Raw genomic sequence first — 26,112 nt, 5'->3', positions numbered from 1 at the left:
TCACTAAGAGTGATGAATATTCATATCTGTTGTCAGTCGAATTTGTACAGCTAATCAGCTTTCTAATGATGTATAATATGTGGATTGGAACTCAGTTTAATTTTCGCCATCTAAAGGTCGTTTTGCGTGGAATTCGTGAATTCAATTCAGAGTGACATTTGTTTACCATCAGAAATGGATATGACGCTCTCCGAGACTTTTTAATGCCAAACTTCTGTTGTATCTCAACGCCAATAAGACTGTGTGAAGTTAGGTTTAGTGGTAACTTTGCACACTTATTCGGTTTTGAACAAGGGTTAGGGAAACGCAGTGAATTCAACAACGTATCCACACCCTGGTGATGTCTCGAAACAATTTTCATTCCACACCGAAAAATTCCTTCACGATTGTTATATCCACGAAATAAAAGCTCACCTGCAGGATCTTCTTAGGGAAGAACCATTTGTCACAGCTCTTCAAACTATAATCCCTGTCCACTCGTAAGAAAAACCAGACCTTTAAAGTGGTTAGATACTTATTTATTCGTTTATTTGATTGGTATTTTACGCTGTACTCAAGAATATTTTGTTGCCCGCCATGGCCAAGGGGTTAGTGTGGTAATTCAGAAGAATGCCTCAGTAGACTCTCGCCAACATGATCCGCTTGAAATATTGACTACTGCATAAAACACTAATAATATAAATAAAACAAATAAATCAAGAATATTTCTCTTATACGACGGTAGCGAGCATTACGGTGTTGGAAAACCAAGCAGAGCCTGGGGGAACACAAGGTTGCTGGCAGACTTTCCCAAGTACAACCAGAGAGCAATCGGGATCACAGTGATCGATTAGTGAGACTCTCTGGAGTCAGTGGTCAGATATGTTCCTATGAATGGAGGAGTCATTTAAATTGATGGCGGGAGCTAACTTCATCTCTCACAATGGCATGGAGACGTTTATATAGGGCCTATGTCAGGGATAAATATAAGACTACATTTCCCAACTCATTTCACTGATCTGAGTTCTACAGAATACCATTCGGGTAAACAAATGACCCAGCAGCATTCTACTGACTGATGAATTCTGTTTTCTCGGATGACTATCTAGATATATCCAGATAACATTATTCGAAACGTTGAAACAACATGGACAGGGACAGTTGAAACTGGAAAAGTGTCAAAGTGTCGACAACCTGATCGTGGCTTTCCATAGGGCTCTGCCCAGTTTCCAGTCATTGTAATGTGGCCGCCCTCGTACAAGTGACATATTTTTGAGTGTGGCATAAAACACCAACAAGGTAAATAAATTAAGATCCAGAGACATAATCTCAAACAACCGAGATCCTTTCCTGGATTTACATCATTCTATGAAAGGTTCGTAGAGAAGTTTATTGTCATTGCGACACAAAGTTATGATAAGCAACTGTGGTGTTCTTTTCTATCTATAAGCCTGTTTCTTGTCTTGTTATCCATTGTTTATCCTCAGTTTCACACCTTACAGGGCGTTATAATTCCGAAATAATATCTATAGTGTCATCAGCACGAACAGAGGATTTCAAACGGGTTAACTATGCCAAAATAACTCCAGCGACAGAAAAAAACCAGTACAATCAACAGACACGCCTATTTCAGGTATGACAAAGGACATCTTGATACCGTCTGGGTCACTACACACCACCATAGAACCTTATGCTGTAAAGCCATTTTCCGTTGGAAAAATTCCAGAAAAAAAACAACAAAAACGAACTATATTCATGGGCAGTCTTTAATGGTCTTTCACCTAATATAAGCTTCATTTCAGTGGTGGTTTTTTTTGGCCTCAATAATACCCACAAAGTGTGTCAACCAATAAAATGGGTCAAATGGCATACAGATTGTCACGTGAAAGCTTTTGAGACTTTAACCCTTCATTACTGATGTATCAATGAATAAACACAGGATTCCAAGAGTTTGTAAATAGCTGATTCTACAGCAATATATTTATTTCACATATCTGACCTGTCACTGTAAAATTACAATGGGTAATACCACTATATTCATAGCACATATGATCTGGATGTTAAAACACACACTGGGATGGGTGACTTAATGCAAATCTGGTTGATCCTTTATCTGCTGATATTTATGCAGAATAGGGTTGTCTTGATGGATATAAAAGTAGTCCTACATCCATAAATTTCAGCAATAAAGAGCAAAATACATGACTGAGTGACCACATTTTGTGCTCACGATGTGGTGTGAAGCTACGAGATTGACGCTCTGTTAACAAGACTACATACATATCATTACAATGAAACACATTATCAATCCATGATAAAATTATTTCATTAAATCTAAAAATTAAGGCAATGTGAAGGCCATACACAAATGATTTCAAAAGTAAAATGCATGTTATTCACAATGGCAAAATGATAAAACAGATATTTAAAATAAAAAGTCATGTTTAAAAATTCAGATTTATTTTGAAATTCAACATTATTTCGCCAGTTTCCAAGGGAATTGTGGGTGATTGATTGATTCAAGTGCACTATAACACAACCATATACACACCATCAAATGCAAATCAACTGAAATGATGGCATATTGTAGAGAACAGTAGGAAATAGCCACTTACTAAAATAACAAGAATTAATCCATGTATGTTTCTAACCATGACACAAAAGAGCTTCTGGATGTACAGCATAATACAACCCAGGTAAGGATACTAGTTCAGATAGTTTGGTTCAAAGTGTAAGTTAAACTTCAACCCACTGATGGATAGATATCACATTTCTCTTTCCCAAAAAGTTATACATCTGCTGATTTGAACTCCTTGCACTGTAAAGATGATCAGAATACGTGTACTGCTTATGTTGTGACCATTAGAATATAAGCTATGAAGTGAGTGTCTAAATAGGAATATATATTATACACATCTAGACTGATTACCTGTGGTGACTGCTCGCAGAATGTCTACAATGACTACAGGGAGGAGAGTTTTACACAATCTGGCATTTACTTTAACGGTCAAAACCTGTATAATCAGTTTTATTTTCTCTGCAAACATAAATTTGATCAAAGAAACACAATAGGAAGGAGTCCTTAAAATATCACATCAGAACACAATAAAATGTCACATCAGAATACAGTAAAATGTCACATCAAATTCACTGAAAACTGGACGCCTCGATATACATGCACAATTGAATGTATAAAAAATGAGGTTCAATGAAATATAATTCACTTGATGAGAAATTCTAAGTAGTTTACATCAGTTTCCTATATCATAATGTAGTAAGCAACAACACTGGGAGTGATACTATATTTTCCTAACACCTGCAAACCAAGGCCACTTGTCGTTGTTCCAGTATAAATGTTCGCTTGAGAAGATGACAAACAAGAGAGTACGGTTACAAACAAGTGCAGAATGATTTCAGAATACTGCTGTGAAATTAAACTAGCAAAACGAAATACAGAGAACTGTACTTATAATAAAATCTAAACTGAACAGGTAAAAGGTATGTTTAGATTGTGTACATCAAATAATGTGCACGTAGCACTACGTAGGGTTGTTCAAAGCATCAGTCATCGCGAAATGATTATTCGAGTAACACATGCCCCTTGGGGGTTGAGCACAGATGTCCAATTTACAGCTTGAGGCCAGTGGACGTTGATCAGCAATACTAGAGAACAGCAGAATAGGGTACTCTGACAGTATTCAGTTTAGACCAATTGATGCAGCTTCCACAAAACTGAACTGTCAAGGACAATGGTAACTATTAATGAATGACATCAGGACAGAAAAACAATGACAAAATACATGGGCGTAAAAAAACTGTAAAATCGTCACAGTTGTAAACATTGTTTTCTGTCACTTAGCTTAGAACCTGACTTCAACAGTTAAATCATACAAAAGTACACTTGCAGTTTGTGGAATGACACAGATCTGAAATAATGCATCAAAAGAAAAAAAATCATGAATTCCCCTCTCTCTCAAATAATAATAATAATAAAATTAAAACAAAACAATTACATTCTTATCACATGTCCAGTATGTAAAAGTATTGGTTGGCATTTTCGGGTTTTCTGCTAAAGTATGGCACCACTGTAGCAAATAGCTGCCACAAATGCAAAAAGCCCATGAAAGACTACATATGTCGTAGGATTCTGGTAATTTGTTCCCTATTCACACATTAATGGTACAGTGTGTCCAATTCAAATCCTAGACCAGTGATTCTAGCAATGCAATAATCACAAAATTGATGACATTCATTCATCTCCTTGACAATTGTTCATTGACCTTCCAGGCATTACACAATAGAAGATGACCCAGAAAATAATCTGTATGTGTTACTGCTGCAGATATAGCGTCATTTGCAATCATCAGCTAGTTCAGAATGTGGTAGCAAATGCAAAACAAGTGAAAAATCAATTCACTTTGAGAAGTCTATTCAATGTGCCCTGGTGAATACCTCAGAGAAGTCTATTCACTCTGCCATGGTAAACGGCGTGACCTGGAACATGAAGCAGTGGTTACACACCCGGACGGGCTTCGCATGGCCAAAATGAGGCAGCGGGACTGAGTTGGGAGAGCAGCGAGAACAGTAGATCTGGAAATTGAAAAATAAAAACATCAATATAACTTATTAGGTTAAGAGCTCCATCTACTTAAACAAAAATGTGTTCCACTTACACAATTACTTACTACATGTGTATCTCATGCTTGTGCAGAAATAACTAGCTTGCATAATACCCACTATGGGCAAGTTATTGCCAAACTTTACCACATCTAATATACAGATACACACACCATACTGATGCAAGAGTTGTTCTTCAATGAATGTTAGACTTTCTAACCACCACATGAGTGACGTTGACTGCTAATTGTCAGCTAAGTATCATATATAATGGGAAGGAAATCTACAAATTCACTGTTGAAGGCCAGATGTGTTTTTGTAGAAATGTGACAAAAATGTTGATGACTGTAATAAGTGTGTGTTATAGGTTATTTACCTTTCCACAGTTTCTACAGTGATGTCGCCTTCGTACGATGGTGAAGGGGATCTTACATGATGAGCAGCAGGGTGAGTCTTCGTCTGGCACCCACAGGGGAGGCTCTGTAGACAGAACACACAATGATCAATTCAAACAGGAAATAAACATTGGCTTTACTAATGCATTAAACAATAACACAGACCATAGCTCTATTAATTTATTAACTTATTTGATTGGTATTTTGTGCCATACTCAAGCATATTTTACTTATAGGATGGCTGCAAGCATTATGGTGGCAGGAAAGCGGGCAGAGCCTGGGAGAAACCCACGACCACCCGCAGATTACTGCAAGACCTTCCCACATACAGCCAGAGAGGAAGCCAGTGACCCCTTTAGCTGTATTAAACAGGACAGTACAGGGACAAGAACCTTTAATTCTTCATTACAAACTACACATATATTAGCTGTTTCAGCTTACCATCTAAGGACCTTGACCGTAGTCTTCTATCAGAGTTGTGACCTTGATCCCGGCTGGGTCCTGATGGCCCAGATGTGGATGTCTGAGGAACAAATGATCTTGAATGTTGGCCACCAGCAGCCACAAGGTCATCTGCTAGTATGAGAGGTTCAGAGCAGTTCAGGTCAAACACAGATTTGAGTATATTCCTCAGATCACTGGCGTAATTTGTCTGAAGCTGATCAGCAACACCTGCAAGCATGGTCAATCACTGCATTATGATCAAGTAAAAACACAAGAGGCTGGTCCTGAGCTTAAATTGTCCAGGAAAACATAGAGAGAAAACATCAAATATATGCGAAACTGTTACTGTAATTCTCCAACTGTTTAGCCCACCTGCAAGATGTTACCTTAAGCATATTCTGAGGGCTAAAGTTGTCCAACTCAACGTGGTTTTGTCTTCAAAATAAAATTAAAAAAGCGTAAAACAACATTCTTGAAGGTTGAGGAATTAAGATAATTCAATTCAAATGACATACCAGGCTACTGGTTATAAGTACTTTGCAGAAAAGCAATTTAAAACACAAGTACATTTCAATTCTTCAATATTCCTATAACACGATCCCTGAGATCAAAGCACATGTATATTTTTGGATATAAGTAAGAAGATAACTTTCAAGGCACTATCAACATATGCTAACAGCACAAAAATGTCTGTTCAGCACACTGGCATTGACTGATGTGACTTCCTTATACACTTGAGAGAGTGTCACATCAAAATGAAAGTAAATGCTTCAATTTACTTCTCGTCGTCATATGACAAATTGTTGAGTACGACGTTAAACCCCAAGCACTCACTCACTCACTCAATTTACTTCACATGAAATCAGACTTTCTCTACAAGCCTCTCGTCACTTCATTTCCAGATGCCAGAGTTGGGTATACAGGTCTTACCAGATATACAAACAAAGAGCCTGTGAATGAGGTCACTGCTGCTGCGGAACCGAGACCTTGCCTCATTACGAGAGGCAAGGTCAGCCGCCTGAATGGCCAGGGCGATCTCTTCATCGTCATGACACTCGGAGTTGTACGAACTAGTCTCACTACTGGCACAACTGCTAACATAACAGATAACACACTAAATACATATTTATTTGCATAAATGTGTATGGTACATGTAAGTACAAAATATGACCTAAATTTCAACTGAAAAAATACAATTTTAATGAATGCCACAAAAAACAGCTTTTAATCCTGAAAGTCACATTTTTATAGGAGTACATCATCCTACTTCAAGCAAATGTCAAAATCGCGAAATACGTAACTTGAAGGGTCATTTACGACACTATTTTTCTCCTGAACTATACACAATCTTCAGCAAACAGAAAATTCGGAAAGGACCAAGTCATGAAATAAGAAAATGCCAAAGGGAATAACTACAAACATTTTATTCTTATGTTAAATTATACATTTTATTCCTTTCCAATTACTTGAATAGAAATAGAGGTGATAAATTAGCGTACTCAGGAAACTAACGTAAAATTAACAGCAAAAGGCACATATTTATGATTGGTAGCTTTTTATTTATTTATTTTATTTGAAGTTATTGATATTTTACACTGTACTCAAGAATATTTCACTTTTACGACTACACAAAGGTGCAAGGAAACCAGGCAGAGCCCTGGGGAAACAGATGACCATCTGCAAGAAGCTGGCAGACATTTCCATGTATGCTGGAGAAGAAGACAGCATGAGCTGGAATTTGAACTCACAGCGACCCGCTTGGTGTGAGGCTCCTGGATCACTGCACCACCATGGTAGGTTTTTTGTTAATTTAATTATTTGATTGGTGTTATACACCGTACTCAAGAATATTTCACTTATATGCCAGTTAGCATTATGGTGGGAGAAATCAAGGCAGAGCCCTGGGGAAACCCACAACCATCGGCAGGTTGCTGCCAGACCTTTCCACATAAGGTCAGAGTGGAAGCCAGCATGAGATCAATTTGAACTGACAGCAACCGCACTGGTGGGAGGCTCCAGGGGGTAGCTTGTTTAAAGCTGAAGAACAACCATATAAAGTTTGGTAACTCTGTCACTGGAGAAGACATTACTACCTTTCTGTGAAAGAAAACATGAAGGAAAATCAAACATACCTGAGTGACAAACATGTATTAAGTCTACTACAAGATGTCAGAGTAGATGAACCATATCTCACCTCTCTCTATCCCACTCGCACTCGCTGCTAACCGTTGACCCTGTACGACAACTTGAACAAGTGGAGCTGATGCTGTCTGATGCGTAACGCAGGGACTGCAGTCGTGGAACCTCCAAATACTCTCCAGACATCTGCTCTTCTCTATCCTGAAGTGATGACCCTGACTTACCTCCCTTGAGTCTGTCAAATGAAGATGTGGAAGACCGACCAGCCTGTTTCTGTGAACGGATATTTGAACTAACTAATCTAGAGCCATCAGTTTTTGGGTCACGTGACTGAAGCTGATCTGAATATTGGTTCATTCCACTGGTTTTGGCTTTGTGAGAGAAATGTGATGGGTCCATTTCCAGTTCTCGCTTTGACATGGTTTCAGCAGATCCTACTGTCCCATTTCCATGCTGGGAATTGTCCACATGCTGGGAACTCTCACCCTCGGGACAAAACGAGATTTCATCTGCATGATGAACGAGCGTTCCACTGTCAGACGCAGTCCCACTGCTAGCACTGTCCAATTCACTGTTCTCTGATGAGGCACCACACACAGATATTTCAGGAATTTCAGAGTCAAGGGCTCTCTGTCTTGAGCTTGACAGAAGATCTGAGTGAATTTTCTCCAGACTGGCTGCACTGTCTTCTCCCTGCCCTTCAGCTATTTCACTGAGGGAACATCTACATGCACAGGGAGAGGTATTGTCTTCAGGGTTACTCTCTGTTCGTCTTTCTCTGCGTTTAGGGCTGCCACCAGCAGCACACCCGTTAACAGAGCTGACCCCCGACGCACGGTCAGTCTCCATTGCACCATTTCTATCACAGAAGCTGCTTTGGTTTGAAGATGAAGCAGAAACAGTCTCCACAAACACAGAGTCGTCTCCCTCTTGTGGTGGCTGATGGTGGGGCAAATCTGGAATGGACTCAGTGGCGTTTTCAGAAAGGCTGGTGTTTTCGCTGTGCATGCCCGAGTCGCTGCTGTCTTGGTGGTTCATACAGGTGGGTAGGGCCTGGTCCATCATCTCCTCCAGCCGTTCCGTCTCCTTTTCACTCAACGAGTGAGTCTGAACCACAATGGTTACTAAGGATGGAGACTGGCTCATCTGACCCAGGCTGAAAGGTTCATCGTCCTTCACGGGGGTGACAGGGCTCCCAGAGTTAGGGGTGTGCACGATGATGGGACCATCCAAAGACACCCGCATCTCATTACCCACAGCTTCCTCCCCACACAGACAGGCAGAAGAGTGGCCTCCCTCTGCATGCAGGTCACCGTTCTGTTGGTGAAAGTCCGATCGAGAGGTCTCTCGCAGGGATTTCGTTTCTGCAGGTTCCTCCTGGCTACACAAAGCCTTCTCCAATGTGAATAGTTCTTCTGTACTCAAGGTGTACAGTAGTTCTCTGTGAACAAATAGATGTGTGGATCATTTGTCTGATAAATGTTTGGTACATTGTTTGCAAACTGAATCAGATGAATTAAACCAGTAAATCACCTGTAATTACCTTCAAGTTCTGACCATGTTGCAAGAAATGTACTACAAAAGCATAATTCATGGGTGAAATTAGTTTACTGTAAATCACATCAAATTTAGCCTGATTTTTTACAAATGTAGTAAAGCAAAATGATTACTTGGTGAATAGTTTCACGAAATTACGGTGGCTTACAGTCACAATAAACAAAGATACAGTTCAGTTATGAAGGAAGATATGTTCAGTACGAGTATGTTTAATAACAGGAGTCTATAGTGTATGTAACTTATTATGTGAGAGAAACATTGCTTAAAAGTATTCTTAGGTCAGTTAACTGGAAGTTAACTCATTTTTATTGTTTTACAAGTAACATGCACATTTACGTATGTGGCAGCCAGCTGTACAAATACTAACATAGTGAGGTAATAAAATGTAGATAAAGGAAAAACACTGCCATCTTGCCTTCCTCAAATTACGTTAATATTCTGAAACGGAATTTTGATATGGTTTTTTTAAAGAATACATGTGCAGTACAACACATGTTCAACAATAGAATTGTTTATTATAACATATGTACTTGTATATGCATAAATGTATAAGTAGAAATAAGACCATTTCTGGTCATAAAGGTGTTGTCGATGAAGGCGCCTAGTGTAGAGATGTTTGTACCTGATTTTGTAGAGCAGGATCTGGAAAGGTCTGAACATCTCTGGCATGTTGAGTGGGTCATTGTCTGGGTTCAGAGGACCCTCGGGGTAAATAAGGAGGCCACTGTGACACAGGTAAGGACAGAACAATTACTTCCATGTACAGCCCAAGACATATATTATCTCTATAAACATTAAGCCCAATTATTTTCTACAAGTAAAGCGTTCTCACGTCAGTAAAGTCCTGAGCAAAAATTAACTTTCAAACACCGTTAAAAATGAAGTAACAGAAACGACAAAGAAACTACAATGTGATTTAACAAAGAAAATATTAATGGTAGCCTGATCAGCAGACCAAAGTGAATAGGTAAATATGGAAGATATCAGTGAGCTACATGTACTTGCCAGACAATGGCCAGACGAGGGATTGTGAACATCAAGGCCGGGTCATAATCATCTATCATGTCCTGGGTCAGTAGACGAAGATCCAGAGACCTGTTAATGTACAAAGTGCATATTGTACACAATCTCTTCCATTATTACTTTTGCTATTTATTTGGTATCATTGTTACCTTTCTTCTTTTTATCTTGATCATTTTTTCAAACAACACAGAAATAAAATTCCATTCATGTGATGAAGGTAACATTCACTGTTGGAGGAGATTGGGTTCATGATCTTCATGAGGCACCAGCGAGATCTGGATTGAACACCCAGCCGATATGTCAGCCATGTCATGCTTCAAACTGGATAGAATAATCTCTCATGCTATTAAAGGTGAGGTAATGTTTGTACAAAGTAAAGCATACAGCATCAGATGTGTTATGACAATGTGCTTGAAGGTATAACAAAATCATTTCCAGACACATACATGTTTGCCATATATCAATCTCCCAAGACACATACATGTTTGCTATGTATCACTCTCCCAAGACACATACATGTCTGCCATATATCACTCTCCCAAGACACATACATGTTTGCCATATGTCACTCTCCCAAGACACATACATGTTTGCCATATATCACTCTCCCAAGACACATACATGTTTGCCATGTCACTCTCCCAAGACACATACATCTTTGCCATATATCACTCTCCCAAGACACATACATGTTTGCTATATATCACTCTCCCAAGACACATACATGTTTGCTATGTATCACTCTCCCAAGACACATACATCTTTGCTATATATCACTCTCCAAAGACACACATGTTTGCTATATATCACTCTCCCAAGACACACACGTTTGCTATGTATCACTCTCCCAAGACACATACATGTTTGCTATGTATCACTCTCCCAAGACACATACATCTTTGCTATATATCACTCTCCCACGACACACACCTTTGCTATGTATCACTCTTCCAAGACACATACATGTTTGCTATGTATCACTCTCCCAAGACACATACATGTTTGCTATGTATCACTCTCCCAAGAACATACATCTTTGCTACATATCACTCTCCCACGGCACACACGTTTGCTATATATCACTCTTCCAAGACACATACATGTTTGCTATGTATCACTCTCCCAAGACACATACATGTTTGCTATGTATCACTCTCCCAAGACACATACATGTTTGCTATGTATCACTCTCCCAAGACACATACATGTTTGCTATGTATCACTCTCCCAAGACACATACATCTTTGCTATATATCACTCTCCCACGACACACACATGTTTGCGGTATATCACTCTCCAAAGCAAACAAATTTATACTTACTAAAGAGAGACAAATATCTGAACTGGCTTAAATTTGTGTCAGTGCACTGTTAGCAGAGTGAAATAAATAACAAGGTGTACATGTATGCTGTATATTAAAAGAGTAAAACTTTCTGACCTCAAATAGCTGGTCAAACCTACTGGTCAACTGGAATCGGCGGGAGTTTACTCGTCAACACGGAACTGGCTTAACGTACACATAGTGCACTTGTACATCCCTTACATTACAAGGTCACGCATACAACAGTGGGGCTGACCCTGTAGTCATAGTTACCTCTGAACTGTCTCGGAAAAAAGGACAATGACCTCCTGTAAGAGGTCGTACTCTCTCATTGTCTTCACGGGCACCATAGCACTGACATAACTACAACAACAACACAGATACAGTCATTCAAATATGTGTACATATAGCTGGATTGACTGAAAAATCAGCCATTTCACACTGTTCAACAACAGAAGATAAAAATATTTGTTTTCTCAATTAAATACATGTCATGCTTAATTGTTTGCGATAATTACAGGCCCTATTTTTTCAATCAAAATCTGATATGAATGGTGTACCGTTCAAACAATAATCAGTCCACATAACTGGTCATATGCATAACAAATTGATTGCAAATATATTTATTTAATGTGCGTTACATCCCAATTTACAACAGACAAAACCAAGAGGTGGTCCCAAACACCCAACACACAAAATTATTTTCAAGTGTCTTTCTCTTTAAAAGAAGAAAAAAAAAAAATATTGAAAACCACATTTAGCACTAACTTTTCAAGCCCTTTAATTTGAGCTTTATGTAATTTTGCTGTTTTCTCCACCTTTAATGTTGCACTGCAATTGGACCTGTTATAAACTGCATGACTTGAAATCTCACCTTAATTCAAATTCAGCAAACAATTTATCAAATATTACCAGGGCCTCTTTAATCTGAAAAGAAAAAGTAACAATAATTATAAATCAATGTAACACGGAAAAAGTGTTTTTTGTGTATCTACAGGTACAAATTTCCTTCCCAGTCTCTATGTAAAACAGTAAGAAACTTGCTTGACAATCATGAATGGCTTCCTGTAGTATGATAGTGTAAGTAAAGACCAAGGAAAACTCCTAGCAGGCTATACAAAGTGGTCAAATCACAGTGACAAGCCCTTGTTTCCTGCTGTAATGCTTATGTACTAGCCTAATGTTTATCAACAGACATGCACCAAAAAGAAAAGTGACACATTTCATCATTGTTCCATAGCAGGCATTAGAGAGAGGAAATAATAAATTATACTGCACAACAAGGAACTAGTAAAAATAAGATCCACTGTATTCAGTCACTCAAGAAACCTAACATGACTGTTTTGATGTGGATATTCGATACAGCTGTAAATTCTCTCCGTTGTTATACAGATTATCAGAGCACGGCTTGTTCCTAACCTATCTAAGAGGGGTTTAACACTATTTCACTCACGTGATCATCAGATATGATGGTGGAAAAAGTGGGTAGCTAGTGCCCAAAGCCCCATGGCTGGATTAACCCTCCATGTTCCACTTACTCACCCGATCAGTGTAACAGTTGATGTTCCTTAAGCACTGATCTCGCAATATGGCCCTCAGACTGTCCAGGTTCTTGGTCAAGGCTCTGGCCAGTGGCCTCATGCTAGCACTCTCCACCTCCCGGTTCATGATGCTGGACCCAGCAGCAAGGCACTGAAGGAACAACAACCACTGCACATTGAAATTCTGGAAGACCAGTACGTTTTAACTAATTACAAGGCTTCTGTCCATGAATATAGAACCATGAATCACAGCAACAAAGGATATTTATAGAAGGAGAACATGACTGAAGGCGTTAATCATGAGTATGGCCATATAAGAAATCCATCAGTTACACAGCAGAAATGTATTCGTTCTACACATGCATACACATCAGCAGCAGCATGCTTATGTTTGAAACCAGCAGGTTTATTGACATGTTTGCTATTTCCAGCTTTGTATAAAGTTGTACATGTATGAATTAGTTGGCTTATTATGTCTTGTGTTTTGTTACTTTAGAAGGAAAAGTTCTAACCCAGCTAGGTTAAGTGTCCTCAAAAATCAATAACAGTTGCCTAAACTCTTAGCCTCTTAGCAGATTCTTCACTGATATCATGAAGGTATTACTGATTATTATACTCATCAGCAGTCCTGTCTGATACACGTAACAGTCCGTCAGATGCATATTTAAAGACTAAATGATAAAATACCTTCTACACCACTCCTTCTTCAAAATTTGCCACAGGAATAAACCCAAAATTAACACGAGCATTAAGGGAGAATATTTCTGGAGTTTTCTCTTTAATTTCACAGTTTGTACTCCCACCTTCTCCATGATACTGATCGTTACCCTCTATATAGGAGGGAGTATGGCTGACGTAAGTACGGACATTCTTAAACTCGGACCTGGCTTACAGTTCAAGGCTTTATTAGGTTAATAGTAATGGGCCCATCTAGTACATGCACATGACCTGGAATTATGCTTGGAAGCCTGTGATTTACAGTAAAAGACCTAAAGTTCACCCATGGCTATGTTTCATATCTTGTCTGATTCTGAAAGTTCTACTGATCTTAGAAATATTTTAAGGTTTGGTCGGGTGGCAGGATGATATCCTCATGGAAAAATATAAGTTGCAGCTCCAAAAGTAATATTTTATGATATTTATTTGCCTTTAAAGACGAAATTTTTGGGGTGAAATTTTAGGTCAATTAATGATGGACAATGCAATCACTGGCTGAACAATGCCAGTGCTCCATGCTGAGGACTTGTAATAAGTCAGTCACCTGATACCTGGGCTTATAGATTGGGCCTGTCAGATTTAGACAGCTTATCAATCCCATGTCAAGGTCTGTGATAGGTGTGGAGGTAATCAGGGGATTGCTCTATGCTGACAAATACTTCACTTATCCTCTGGTCGCTCTATGGTGGATGACCACTATCTACATCCATCTCTTCCTGGAATGTCTATAAAGACCTCATGATCAAACTATTCCATCACTCCAGGAACGCAATATATTAATGTGACATAATATTTATTGTAATGTATTTTCAGGTTTTGTTTGCATGATTTAGTATGCTAGCTTAAAAAGTACATATGATATTGAACAAATCAAATCAGTCACCTCAAACTGGCTTCAAGTCATCTGTTAGATAAAGAGTCGTTGAAGCACATCAACTATCAATAAAGATCACATGCATTCTGCTGAAGCAAATGTTTGGTCAAACATGAGCTTTAACAGAATGTTGTTCAATGAGTGTGACCTCCGTTCATTTCGTAATCAGCCAGTTGTAGATCTTCTTCTGACCATGTCTGCCTTAAGGAAACTTTAGGTTACTCAAGCTTCTACTCGAGTATTAAACTGTTTGTTTGACTAGTTTGAACAACGTTTTTATGAACAGCAGCTAGAATTGTGGGTAAAGAAAAACTGGACATTGGTCAGTTGAACCACTGGCACCTCACAATGCACCTGAAATATTGTCATAGCCTCTTGATATGACAACATGGTAAGTTGATTTTTAATAAATTTTCCTAATCAGCATGATGTGGATTTGAGTGAGTGAGTGAGTGCTTGGGGTTTAACGTCGTATTTAACAATTTTTCAGTCATATGGCGACGAAGGAATCATTAGAGTGCACGTAATGTGCCTCCTTGTTGCAGGACGGATTTCCACTGCTCTTTTATCTAGTGCTGCTTCACTGAAACGCCTTACAAGGCAAGTAAGTCGCCAACGGGCCAACCAGTCGTTGCACTAGAAGTCCCCTTCATGCTGAACGCCAAGCGAGGAAAGTGAGATTTCCTCTCAAAGACTTAGGTGTGACATGACCCAGGATTGACCCTGGATCTACCGCTCCCGAACCGGACGCTCTACCAATGTGCTATTGGGGCTGGCATGTGGATTTGAACCAGCAACCTAACTGGAAAGAGGCTGGTGAACACCTAGCAGAATCCATCAGTCCTTTTAGCAAGCAAGGGCCCAAGACTTTAATGTTTTCAAGGAATCAGAACATCATTTTGAATGATGTTAAAAGAGATATCTATAAAAACTTCTATCTTGAGTGAACCCAAGGCACAAATCTCCACTGTCCAATGAGACATCACTTTATTTCCCTACAAAATTAAATCCAGACATAATTTCATGCAGAGCATTACAATATGACAAGTTGATGTAAATGCATTTCCCCCCCCCCACCATTACCTTCTTCATTTAATAGAATTTTGAAAAGACCGTGTTAATAATGATACAAACGCTGGATAACAATCACGAGGAACTCTGCCCTACAGGTAAACAACGAACCATCCGCCGATCAAGCTTCTTCCTATCATGTTTCACTTGCCCAGATTAGAGTTTGTTAATGCAAGAAATCATGTCGATAAATACCACAGGGTTAACAGCCTGTTAACCTTTTGAATTTTTTTAGGTGTAACTCCAGAATTAATACTAAAACATTCCATAAACAAAGATATTGAAATAACCACATTACCACATGTACATAATAAAAACTAACAAAAATCCAGTAAACGCACATTGAAATGGGTTTTTTTTTTTGGGATAAGCTACCCGAAAAATTCATACACTTGATTTCCTCCTAGTTTCTGGTAAAGATGAAACATGGAAATTGCTTGAGGCAGTTTTTACTATTTGGCTACCCAACCCTACGTCAGAGGACATCATTATTTCTCCTGTTTATTTCTCCTGTTCTTTAGCCCAGCAGAAAGAAAATTAAAATATAAAAATTTTAAAAAGAGGAAACCATCAGGGCAAACAAATTAACTTTGATACCTGCTCCTATTGAGTTTATTCCTGATCTGTGACCATGGAGACAGATATATGTTTTAACAGTTCATAGGTTTTCCTGTCAGGTTTCACTACACCATTACGCTGGCCACTGATGTATAGATGAAATATTCTTAAGTACAGAATAGAACTCGAATCAAATAAATAAATAAATAAAATAAACATTTATCAGTCCTTTTATATTATACTCAACTCATCCCCATTCAAACTCCGCAAAACTGATTTTAACCATGACAAAAAACACATCTGAAGAGCAAATTTGACATGGATCTATTCTGTTCACCGTGGCCCAAATGATAGATCTGTAGGTTCGTCGTCTTTTACGCCAAGCTTGCTGAGGTCCTATTTGTTTTGCCCCGCAGACCCCACAGGGCCGCAGATTCCAAAAAGCATGTGTTTCTGTTCTTGTGAAAGTGGGTGGGTTTTTTTTGAGAGAGGAGAGGATTTGAATAGGGAGGAGTCTTACAGGAGCAGCATTCAAGTGCTTAGTCCAAATGGTAGAGTGCTGGACATCTCATCCGAGTTCAAATCCCTGTAACTCACACAGTGATTCTTCAATGTCAGTATCAGAGGATAAGATGTCCCCTATTCTGGTGTACGCAAGTATGAAGACTATATAAAGTACAGATTTAAAGGTAGAATGAAGAACATAGCCTTATATGTGTACAATACAGGAACATGAACGACATGTTACAAGTGAGCCACTGTTCACTGTTGTGTTCTCCACAACTGGTGTTTTGTATCCTAACAGTGCTGTGTTTATATGAACAGGTAAATACCACCATGCCACTATGATGCTTTCCCGTCAATGTGAGTACATATTTCAGTGTGTTACTCATGCGTGGAGGTCTGTCAAATCAAGCTCAGTTGATACACGCATGTGATTTTTAGATCTACTGATTCTGCTACAACATAGATGATTGTAAGCCTGAGCTAGAGATTTTCTAATTGATGAATACAATTCTTGTCTGATGAAATCAGCTGACATCTCTCCAGTGTCACGTTTGAAAAGAAAAGGCATACAATTCTTTTGTCGAATACAATGTGCAGTTTGAAAGATTGAAAGTGTTTAACTGAAGCCTGATGTAAAAAGACGATGTCTCCATGACGTCACGGTCATATTTCCTCGTCTATAAATAAATAACTCATCCAAAACTTCTTACATGAGTCATAGTGATTTTTCTTTTTACATTTTTTTTGTGTGTGTGTGTACACCGATGTTCTCAAGTTTTTTTTTGTGTACACCGATGTTCTCAAGTCTTTAGAAGTAAAGTTAATCCCCCATATAAGTCATAGCTGCTGAACTCCAATAATAATAGCCCTTCATTTTTAGGATGATCAGACAACAATAAAAATAGCCTACTAAAGGGGGTCTCCCCATCTCCCCTCAAACAGTTATGTATTTATTTTTTTTCGTTATACAGGGGTGACTTACCTAAATTAGCCATGTCATATATCATGTGTTTGTAAAAGCAGGTAAATCTATCCTGGGAAGAAGAGTCATGACAAGTAAGTGTCACTCAGTCACATACAGGTGTATACAAGTGCATGCAATACAGAAAGTCTATGGACAAAAACTCACACGTAAATGGTGAAGAAAGCAAATGGGCACGACAAACTGTGTCCCAATTATCAATGCATGACTAAAGCATACCCTTGAAAAGCATGTTTTTACAATTGTATAACATCAATAGTCATGATGAAGATGGACTACTGAGAAAAAAGTTATCTCAAGGTAAAAAGATTTAGACAGGCTTATTTTTAATCCAGAAAATTTCAGATTATCTAGAAAATGCACCCATGCCCCAACTTTTAAAGTTTTAACATAAAATCCTCACTTCAGCCATATTTATTCTTGTTATGCAGTCACAATCACGAAAATCAAATGTGTTAAATTTGTAATTTATTGATTTATAGCTTTATTTCTTGATACTGGAAATTAAAGAAAAAAATGTGACTTAATTCAACCATAATGCTTCATATTCTACCAAATATTAAACAGCATGATGACAATGGAGAAAATTCACAAATAATATTATACTCTATCCAGTTTGAGCGACCTTGTGTTTTTTCTGTAACAACATGTTTTCATCATCCAAAATGCTCTAAATGGATAGGTATTTAGCTGTTAGTGTATCTGACGGACGCTCCTGTTTTATCTCAAAATCCTGTGATCCAAAATCCAGCCATCCTCAAGCTTAATGTTATCTGCTGGCAGCCATATTGACAGGAGAACTGAAAACATAAGACTGGTCCTTCACAATCAGAGTAGGATTGGCCACTTTTGACATGGTCGCTACAAACGGTCACTCTTTGATTGTGTCTGACGAATATGGGATTGGCGAGATTAATCCTCCCTTTCATGTAAAGACCCTTTTTTTAGGGATGTCCCAATTCACATGATTTCCCTAATCATGCGTAAGAATGTTTATAGCATGAAGTGGACTTTTTAACAGACAGGATTTTGACTTACTGACATTTCAGACCACTTGTGTCAACATATTCAATTGTTTCATATTTTTAACACACATGGATGACATGAACAAATCATCACAACATAAAGTGGTGCATAATCTATCTGATTTAGCAGGAATTTACAAATGCCATACATCTGTGTTACACACTACAGCTGCCTAGTGTGGATAATACAATATTTTATATACATTATTTATTATATATTATAGACATTATATTTATAAATCACATATCACTGTGAAGCCTAAGAAATTTCAAAACCCTATTCCATCAGACTAGTGTTTTGAAGGCCGCCTTTCTTATTTATGGACTGTAATTCTTCAACCTTTTCGCATGTTTGCAAGGTGTTTCAAGCATATTTTGAAAGCAATATTCTATGCATATCGATTTTGTGTGAAGCCCTGAAATTGGGCAACCAACCAATGTAGTTCTGTGTTCAAAATCAAATGAAAAAGGCGCATAAATCACACTGAAAGTTGCTCTTTCATATGCGAAAAGGTTCAGGAATTAGGGTACATGTGTGAAATTTGTCCAGGTACCACTGTGTACCCGACAAGATGTGATTTAATGCATGATAATGTCCTTGTCAGGCTACTTTTTGCAGGCTTGAAATGGTACTTCAAACTTTTGATTATGATACATGTAACGTAATCATCAAAGACTACATAACAGGTAGTAATATTGTGATTAACATTGGCTGGATACTAAAAGAAAGTTCTGCACAACAATATTCCAAGCTAGAATTTAAATTAAAAAGCACAGAAGAACTGTGCACTATACCTACCTCAGCACCAAACCACAGCTGACCCCCTAAACTCTCCTGTAAAACATCGTCAGGGAATTTGACACGGAAGTCCCGATTAGCTCGTTGAACATCGATGGCCTGGTCCATGATTTTCTGTATATGAGTGAGCACTTTGTCTTGACAAACACGTAGCTGGTTGACCAGCGTGGCACACCGTTCTGGATCCTTTCTGCCATCAAAACTGTCCAGTTCTGTGGCGACCATGTTGAGTTCCTCGTCTGCATAATAGAACTGGGCCAGCAGCGAAGAATCAGACTTCTGCAACACAAAAGGTAGACATACATTAACATGCAAAACAAACAGATTCACTAACAAATCTTCCTATGAGTCATGTTTACACTTGTAATACATTTATTTATTTCACTGGTAATTTAAATGCTGTCTTTGAAAACGTTTCTCTTATACAACAGCAGTTAGTTCTATGGGTGTAAGAACTTGGAGTGCCTCCAGTAAGCCAATGACCTTTGGTAAGTACCGTAATTAACTTTTCGCATGTGTACATGTAACGCATAGATTTCAACACACAAACTAAGCTTGAGACCATGGGAGGCCAGGGGACATTTATTAAACTTGAGACCATGGGAGGCCAGAGGACATTTATTAAGCTTGAGACCATGGGAGGCCAGAGGACATTTATTAAGCTTGAGACCATGGGAGGCCAGAGGACATTTATTAAGCTTGAGACCATGGGAGGCCAGAGGACATTTATTAAGCTTGAGACCATGGGAGGCCAGAGGACATTTATTAAGCTTGAGACCATGGGAGGCCAGAGGACATTTATTAAGCTTGAGACCATGGGAGGCCAGAGGACATTTATTAAGCTTGAGACCATGGGAGGCCAGAGGACATTTATTAAGCTTGAGACCATGGGAGGCCAGAGGACATTTATTAAACTTGAGACCATGGGAAGCCAGAGGACATTTATTAAGCTTGAGAACAGGGGAGGCCTGAGGACATTTATTTATTTATTTGTACATTTGATTGGTGTTTTACACCGTACTCAAGAATATTTCATTTATACAACGGTAGCCAGCACTACGGTGGGAGGAAACCAGGCAGACCCGGGAAAAATCCACAACCATCCTTCGATGACATTTAATGGTTCCCCATCCAAAGGTGGAATTGAACCCATGCTTACCCACCTTTGAAAGACAAGCATGCTGACCACTCAGAGACTCCTCCTACATGGAAAAGTGCTACCCGTATCCTGTGATGATTACTTGATTCTAACTTCACATATGCATCTTTCAGAAGGAACTCACCCATTTTCTTGAAAGCGAACTCATAGCCTAAGCCAACTAGCATGTATTATGAATAATTTTTTATAAGGCTAAATAACTGCATGTATCACTTCTTGCTAGATAAATCTTAGCACTGTCTTGCACAACATTCTCCTCACTTTTTTATCACAGATTCCACAGTTCATGATACATGTATATACATGTGGCTTCCACATAATTGCAAAAATCCAACAACTGTCGTCTCTATTATGCTGCACAAAGGACACAAGGCACATATAGTGCTCAGAAAAAAATGTATAGATGGATGAGAAATTATTCCCCTATGACTATGTACACATCAAGATAATGTCCAAACACAGGAGCACACAACTGGCACATATGTATTTACTGCTTCACTGAGTGAGCTTTATCATCCAACAAGAACCTGGTGTCAAATTTCATTTCAAAACTAACAACTGTTGAGTCCTACACCTGGCATACACCTGGTTTCAGATATATCTTTGTTAAAAAAAACACTGATCAGACTTTTTCGAATGAGAGGTGTTGTGTGACAACTTTGTGTTTTTGGAAGTGGGGGGGGGGGATATTACAATGTGGATGTATTTATATCTGACCTTGTTTAGCAGATAAGTATGTGGATGAAAACAGCTCTGGCAGGTGGGAAGGCTGAGTAAGGCTCTTATCACAGGTCATAAACTTTTTATGGACATTTACAGGTCAGAACTTTCTAAATGTATACTGGTGGTCTGTAAACAGTAACTACATGACCCAGTTACAGCTGCTGGACATGTATGTGTATGTACATGTAGGTGTGACCTACAACATTGTAGAGGCATTGCCATTGTTGTTCTACAACTGGTGATACAGCATTCCTACAAACATGATGGGAATTCCAAACTACATGTACAGAACGACCTGAATGATCATGTGGCCTGTTTGCTGCTCAGTCACTGTAACCACTACACATAACTACCCACATAGATCACACATTTTATTTATCTATTCTACTGGTGTTTTACACCGTACTCAAGAATATTTCACTTATACGACAGCAGCCACCATTATGGTGGGAGGAAACAGGGCAGAGCCCGGGAGAAAACCCACGACCACCCGCAGGTTGCTGACAGATATTCCCACTTATGGCCGGAGAGGAAGCCAGCATGAGTTGGACTTGAACTTCCAGTGACCGCATTGGTGAGAGGTTCCTGGTCATTAAGCTGCGCTAGCACGCTAACCGACTGAGAATCACACATCTCATCCCTTGTGTGTAGTACCCTAATCATAAAAAATGAATGTCAGTTATCTGTTGTGGATTCTATGTTAATTATTGGTGATGGATTCATAGGAATCCTATAGTCATGCTCAGTTAACACAAGTCCACTTTACATGTATGTGCCTGAATGGTGCTCATTATCATGAGTAAAAGCTCTCTTTCCCACGGAAGATGTCTTCACAGACTTAGAGGTTAAATGGTGATGTGACCGAATGATTTTTAGGATGTTAGGGTTAATACCAATATTAACAACATTTACAATATAATTACTAAATATAACAGAAGAAATTATATATTTGCTAGTTTCCTAGAAAACTGCAATCTACATGCAAACCTGTGGATGAAACATGTGAAGCAGTAAGATAAAAAGATGCAGAGAAGTCCGACCACTCAAGTACACCAGTCTCCTGGTGATATGGGGGAAATGCAGAATGCTGACATGTGGATAGAACAAGCATCAGCGAAACCCACAAGTGACATGCACCTTTCTTAGCGTAAGACCTTACTGCTGAAAATGATTTCCCAGTATTGTGCTAACAGTCCCACCCACTGGCTGATTGATTGATTTCTTTGTTATCCTGCGGTACACGTGTATGTTGTAGAGTTTACATGCAAGTAAAGCCAGGTACACAATGGGCGGATATATTTGCTTGTAGGCATGAACTTTTCCACCTGTGAAATACATGTAGGCTGGTGATATTTGTAGCATACTCAAAGATGTTAACTTGTATGTGTCAGTCATGGTAATTAGGGTATGTCTTGTGACCTAATAAATCACGTGACAAAAAAAATTGTAAAAGTGACAATACTGTATTATTTGATTAGTCTGACTGTCAGCTCTGTCGACTTACCCGTGAAATTCAATGGAGTAGAAACACTACGAGGACAGAGTGGAATTGCCAGCACATTTTTTGACTAGTATCTGACATGTCTGATATAAACGAATTTTGGAGTGACAAGATTACCTGTGAAATACATACTAAACAGATTTTGTAAATCCGCAAAATATGCCTGCACAAGTGAAAAGATTATACATTCTATTATGGCTCTGGCTTTACACTGAGAGATTAAACCAGGTAATATAAAAATGATGTGAGCCTGTACTCACATGTGTAATAAGTCATCTTCAGGGATCTCTCATCCCTCGCGGAGTTATTCAGTTGATAATATCCCTAACTAACTTTGTATAAATTGTAATTAGATTCCCACCCTAAATGACAATTACTGTGCAGAGATAAGGCAAAGCCACAAAAACCATGCAAGAACATATAATCACATTAGAACTTTTGACGTCATTCATAGGCCGCCAAAATATGGAAAATAATAAGGCCACCAGCCTATCTCCTCTTTAGCCTTGAGCTCAGATTCACCTAAATGAAGTATGACCATACACCATGATCACACAGATAAAATGCATCTTGAGATCAGGTTAACCACCAGTACATGAATCACACATAGATGAACTTTTACTCCAAACACTGACAACATGGTCTGATATTCATCATGACAGATACATTTGTTCACACATGGAAATGTGGGTGTACTATACAATCACAGAGCTCTTTCCTAATACAAGCCTATAGCTAAATAGGCACAAGTCTGACACATTACTTTATGTGTCACATAGAGGAAAGGGGTTTATAGACGTTTTGTTACAGGTATTCTCATAACGTCAGAGGCTGGAGGGCACAAAGGATTCTTGTGATGTCAGGCAGAACAACTTAAGCTCAGTTTCCTGGACATCCGAGTCTGACCTACAGTACCTGTAAAAGACAGGACTCATTCTCACACAAAAGTTGTTTCCTTCTCTACAGACTACAGAATAACAAATCATACTGTGCTACAGTATATGTGTGTAATACATCATCCAAAACATTTGAATGTTGTTAAGTCATTCCTAATACGTATGGACGATGAAATCGCACAGAGCTAGGACGAATACGACACTGCACAAATACAGCTACATACGTACAGGTACACAACGAGGTTAAAACACTACCTGTCAGTCACCACAGGTATCCTACCCATCACACTATAGTCATATCATCACTATCACATAGCAACTAGTCCTATTCTATTTACATGTATATCACATATATGAAGACATACATGTAACACTCTGATGTCCTGGAAATTTTAGTTCTGGAAATTTGAAAACTTTTGGGTATCCAAAATAATCAAGCTGAATTAGAACAAACAAGTAAATTGAACAAATGTAAGTAAATTGAACAAATGTATGACATACTTTGCAAACATCACCAGCTTGGAAAAACTGTCAATAACATGTCCACATTATATATTTGATGTGGATATCATATATCATATACAATGATCATGGAAATGGTGCAAGCTATCTAGTTTGTTAGTGTTATGTGTGTGCCTGAGGGGGGGGGGGGGGGGGGGAGGGGTAAACCTATCCCTTAACTCAGGCCACTAACACCCTTACCCCTGATGCCCATCTACTGACCATTCTCCATCTGTAGCTGTGACTATACACAGCTGTTAAATGACTCACACTAAGCATACCTTACTCATTATCTCCAGTCCACTGGCCTGCAGGCTCCTAAGTCCTTCTGGAGCACAAGCTTAAACTCTATTATCTAATACATGTGCTACCATACTGCTATTAAAGGTAAATTTGCCACAGTGTAATAAATGTATATATGAACTTCCAAACACCCTTACTGTTTTAAAACATACACATATATGGTTCCACATTTCTGTAAGATAATATGCTGTTGTCTTAACTTCACAACATGAAAGTAAAACCCCACATCACATCAAGCATCCTTAGCATATCCAATATCAAAACTTAGGCGACAAGTATACATGTCCATGCCGGGGAATGAAAAGACAAGGTTGATGCCTTTGCTGGTAACTGATCCAATTTACAGATGTTCGATGTGAAAAGGAAATTATTCAACGAAGTAGTGTCACTCTAGCACTGACAGCAGCCTATTCTTTAGAACAGCCTTCATGTATATGACAGCTGAACCCATAAAATTACAAAATAGAGATACTGTATAATGTTGAAAACCTGTGGTGTTTTTGTTATAGTGCCAAGTGATCAAAAAAGCTGTAAGTGCCTAGACATAAGATGTTTAACTGGGAACTATTGTATATAATAATTATAAATTATTACTTCATTGTACCGTATTGTATTGTCATATATGTCAGCAATTTTCAGCAATAACTGTCCAACAAAACTGTATGTGCTCATGGTCATATCGAAAAGTAGAATTCGTCCACAAAGTGGTGGAATTCCACAGATAAATCATCTACAAAGGTTTCAGATGAATCAAGACATTCACTCTCACACAGTCACTGGAAATCTTATGTGTGGGTGCCACACACAGCTAGGCCATTCTGAAGATGTAGCCATAAAAATTGTTAGCTTCTAGGGGAAATTTAACCTTATATCACTTGGATGATTAATCTCTTCAGAGAGCACACAGCACAGTGAATTACTCACAACAGAATTTTACAATTATCTGAAAATGCACCAGTGTGTTCTATATGTATAGCACTTACAGTTACAGTGAATATATGCCAACTGATAAAGACAAAGACTATTTTGTAGTGACTGAACGTAGACCATCACTGTATCATTCTCGACAGGCTGATATAACTGTTTCCTCAGTTCCATATGCCCTTTCTTTCAAAATAACAAGTATATCTTGACTACTGACAAACCCAACACTAAAGACAACCACAAGGTCCGGCAATGTGGTGGTTACAAGCAGTGACTCAGATGATCAAGCCTGTTCAACTTCACATACAGACTTAAAAATCGACTTCACCTCTACATATTTAACCAACAACTCACCTTCGGCTTATACAGCCACTTCCTTAGCGAATACATGGTCAGCTGGTCTGGGTACACATCTCAAACGCTTCTTAAATCCGTCTTATTCCATCAAATAAGAACGAAACACTAATAAACTTTTGTCTGTGTGGCTTTTCTGTGCCCTAAATTTAACAAGGATGTTTTACGTCAGCAGTACTTCCTCCTAACTCTCCGTGTTCTG

At 38.7% G+C, this 26,112-nt stretch overlaps 1 protein-coding gene across 2 annotated transcripts; it reads right to left on the bottom strand.

Annotated features, from left to right (window-relative positions):
• Window positions 1–1,742: 1,742 nt before the first annotated feature.
• On the bottom strand, window positions 1,743–26,055 carry LOC135466233 (lateral signaling target protein 2 homolog). Of its 2 annotated transcripts, none has more exons than XM_064743636.1 (12): window positions 25,911–26,055; window positions 19,550–19,828; window positions 13,018–13,167; window positions 12,350–12,402; window positions 11,749–11,838; window positions 10,137–10,226; window positions 9,754–9,855; window positions 7,630–9,015; window positions 6,366–6,529; window positions 5,433–5,663; window positions 4,973–5,076; window positions 1,743–4,569 (listed from the first exon to the last, which is right to left on the bottom strand). In XM_064743636.1, the coding sequence occupies exons 1-12, from the start codon at window positions 25,944–25,946 to the stop codon at window positions 4,447–4,449; spliced, it is 2,808 nt and encodes a 935-aa protein (XP_064599706.1). In that variant the 5' UTR covers window positions 25,947–26,055; the 3' UTR covers window positions 1,743–4,446. The 2 variants fall into 2 exon arrangements, with proteins under 2 accessions (XP_064599706.1, XP_064599707.1); XM_064743637.1 differs by having other exon boundaries at window positions 6,366–6,526.
• Window positions 26,056–26,112: the final 57 nt, after the last annotated feature.

This window comes from Liolophura sinensis, chromosome 6, assembly GCF_032854445.1.
Source record: "Liolophura sinensis isolate JHLJ2023 chromosome 6, CUHK_Ljap_v2, whole genome shotgun sequence".
In the NCBI taxonomy this organism is placed as follows: Eukaryota; Metazoa; Mollusca; class Polyplacophora; order Chitonida; family Chitonidae; genus Liolophura; species Liolophura sinensis.
This window is presented reverse-complemented; position numbering and strand designations above follow the sequence as displayed.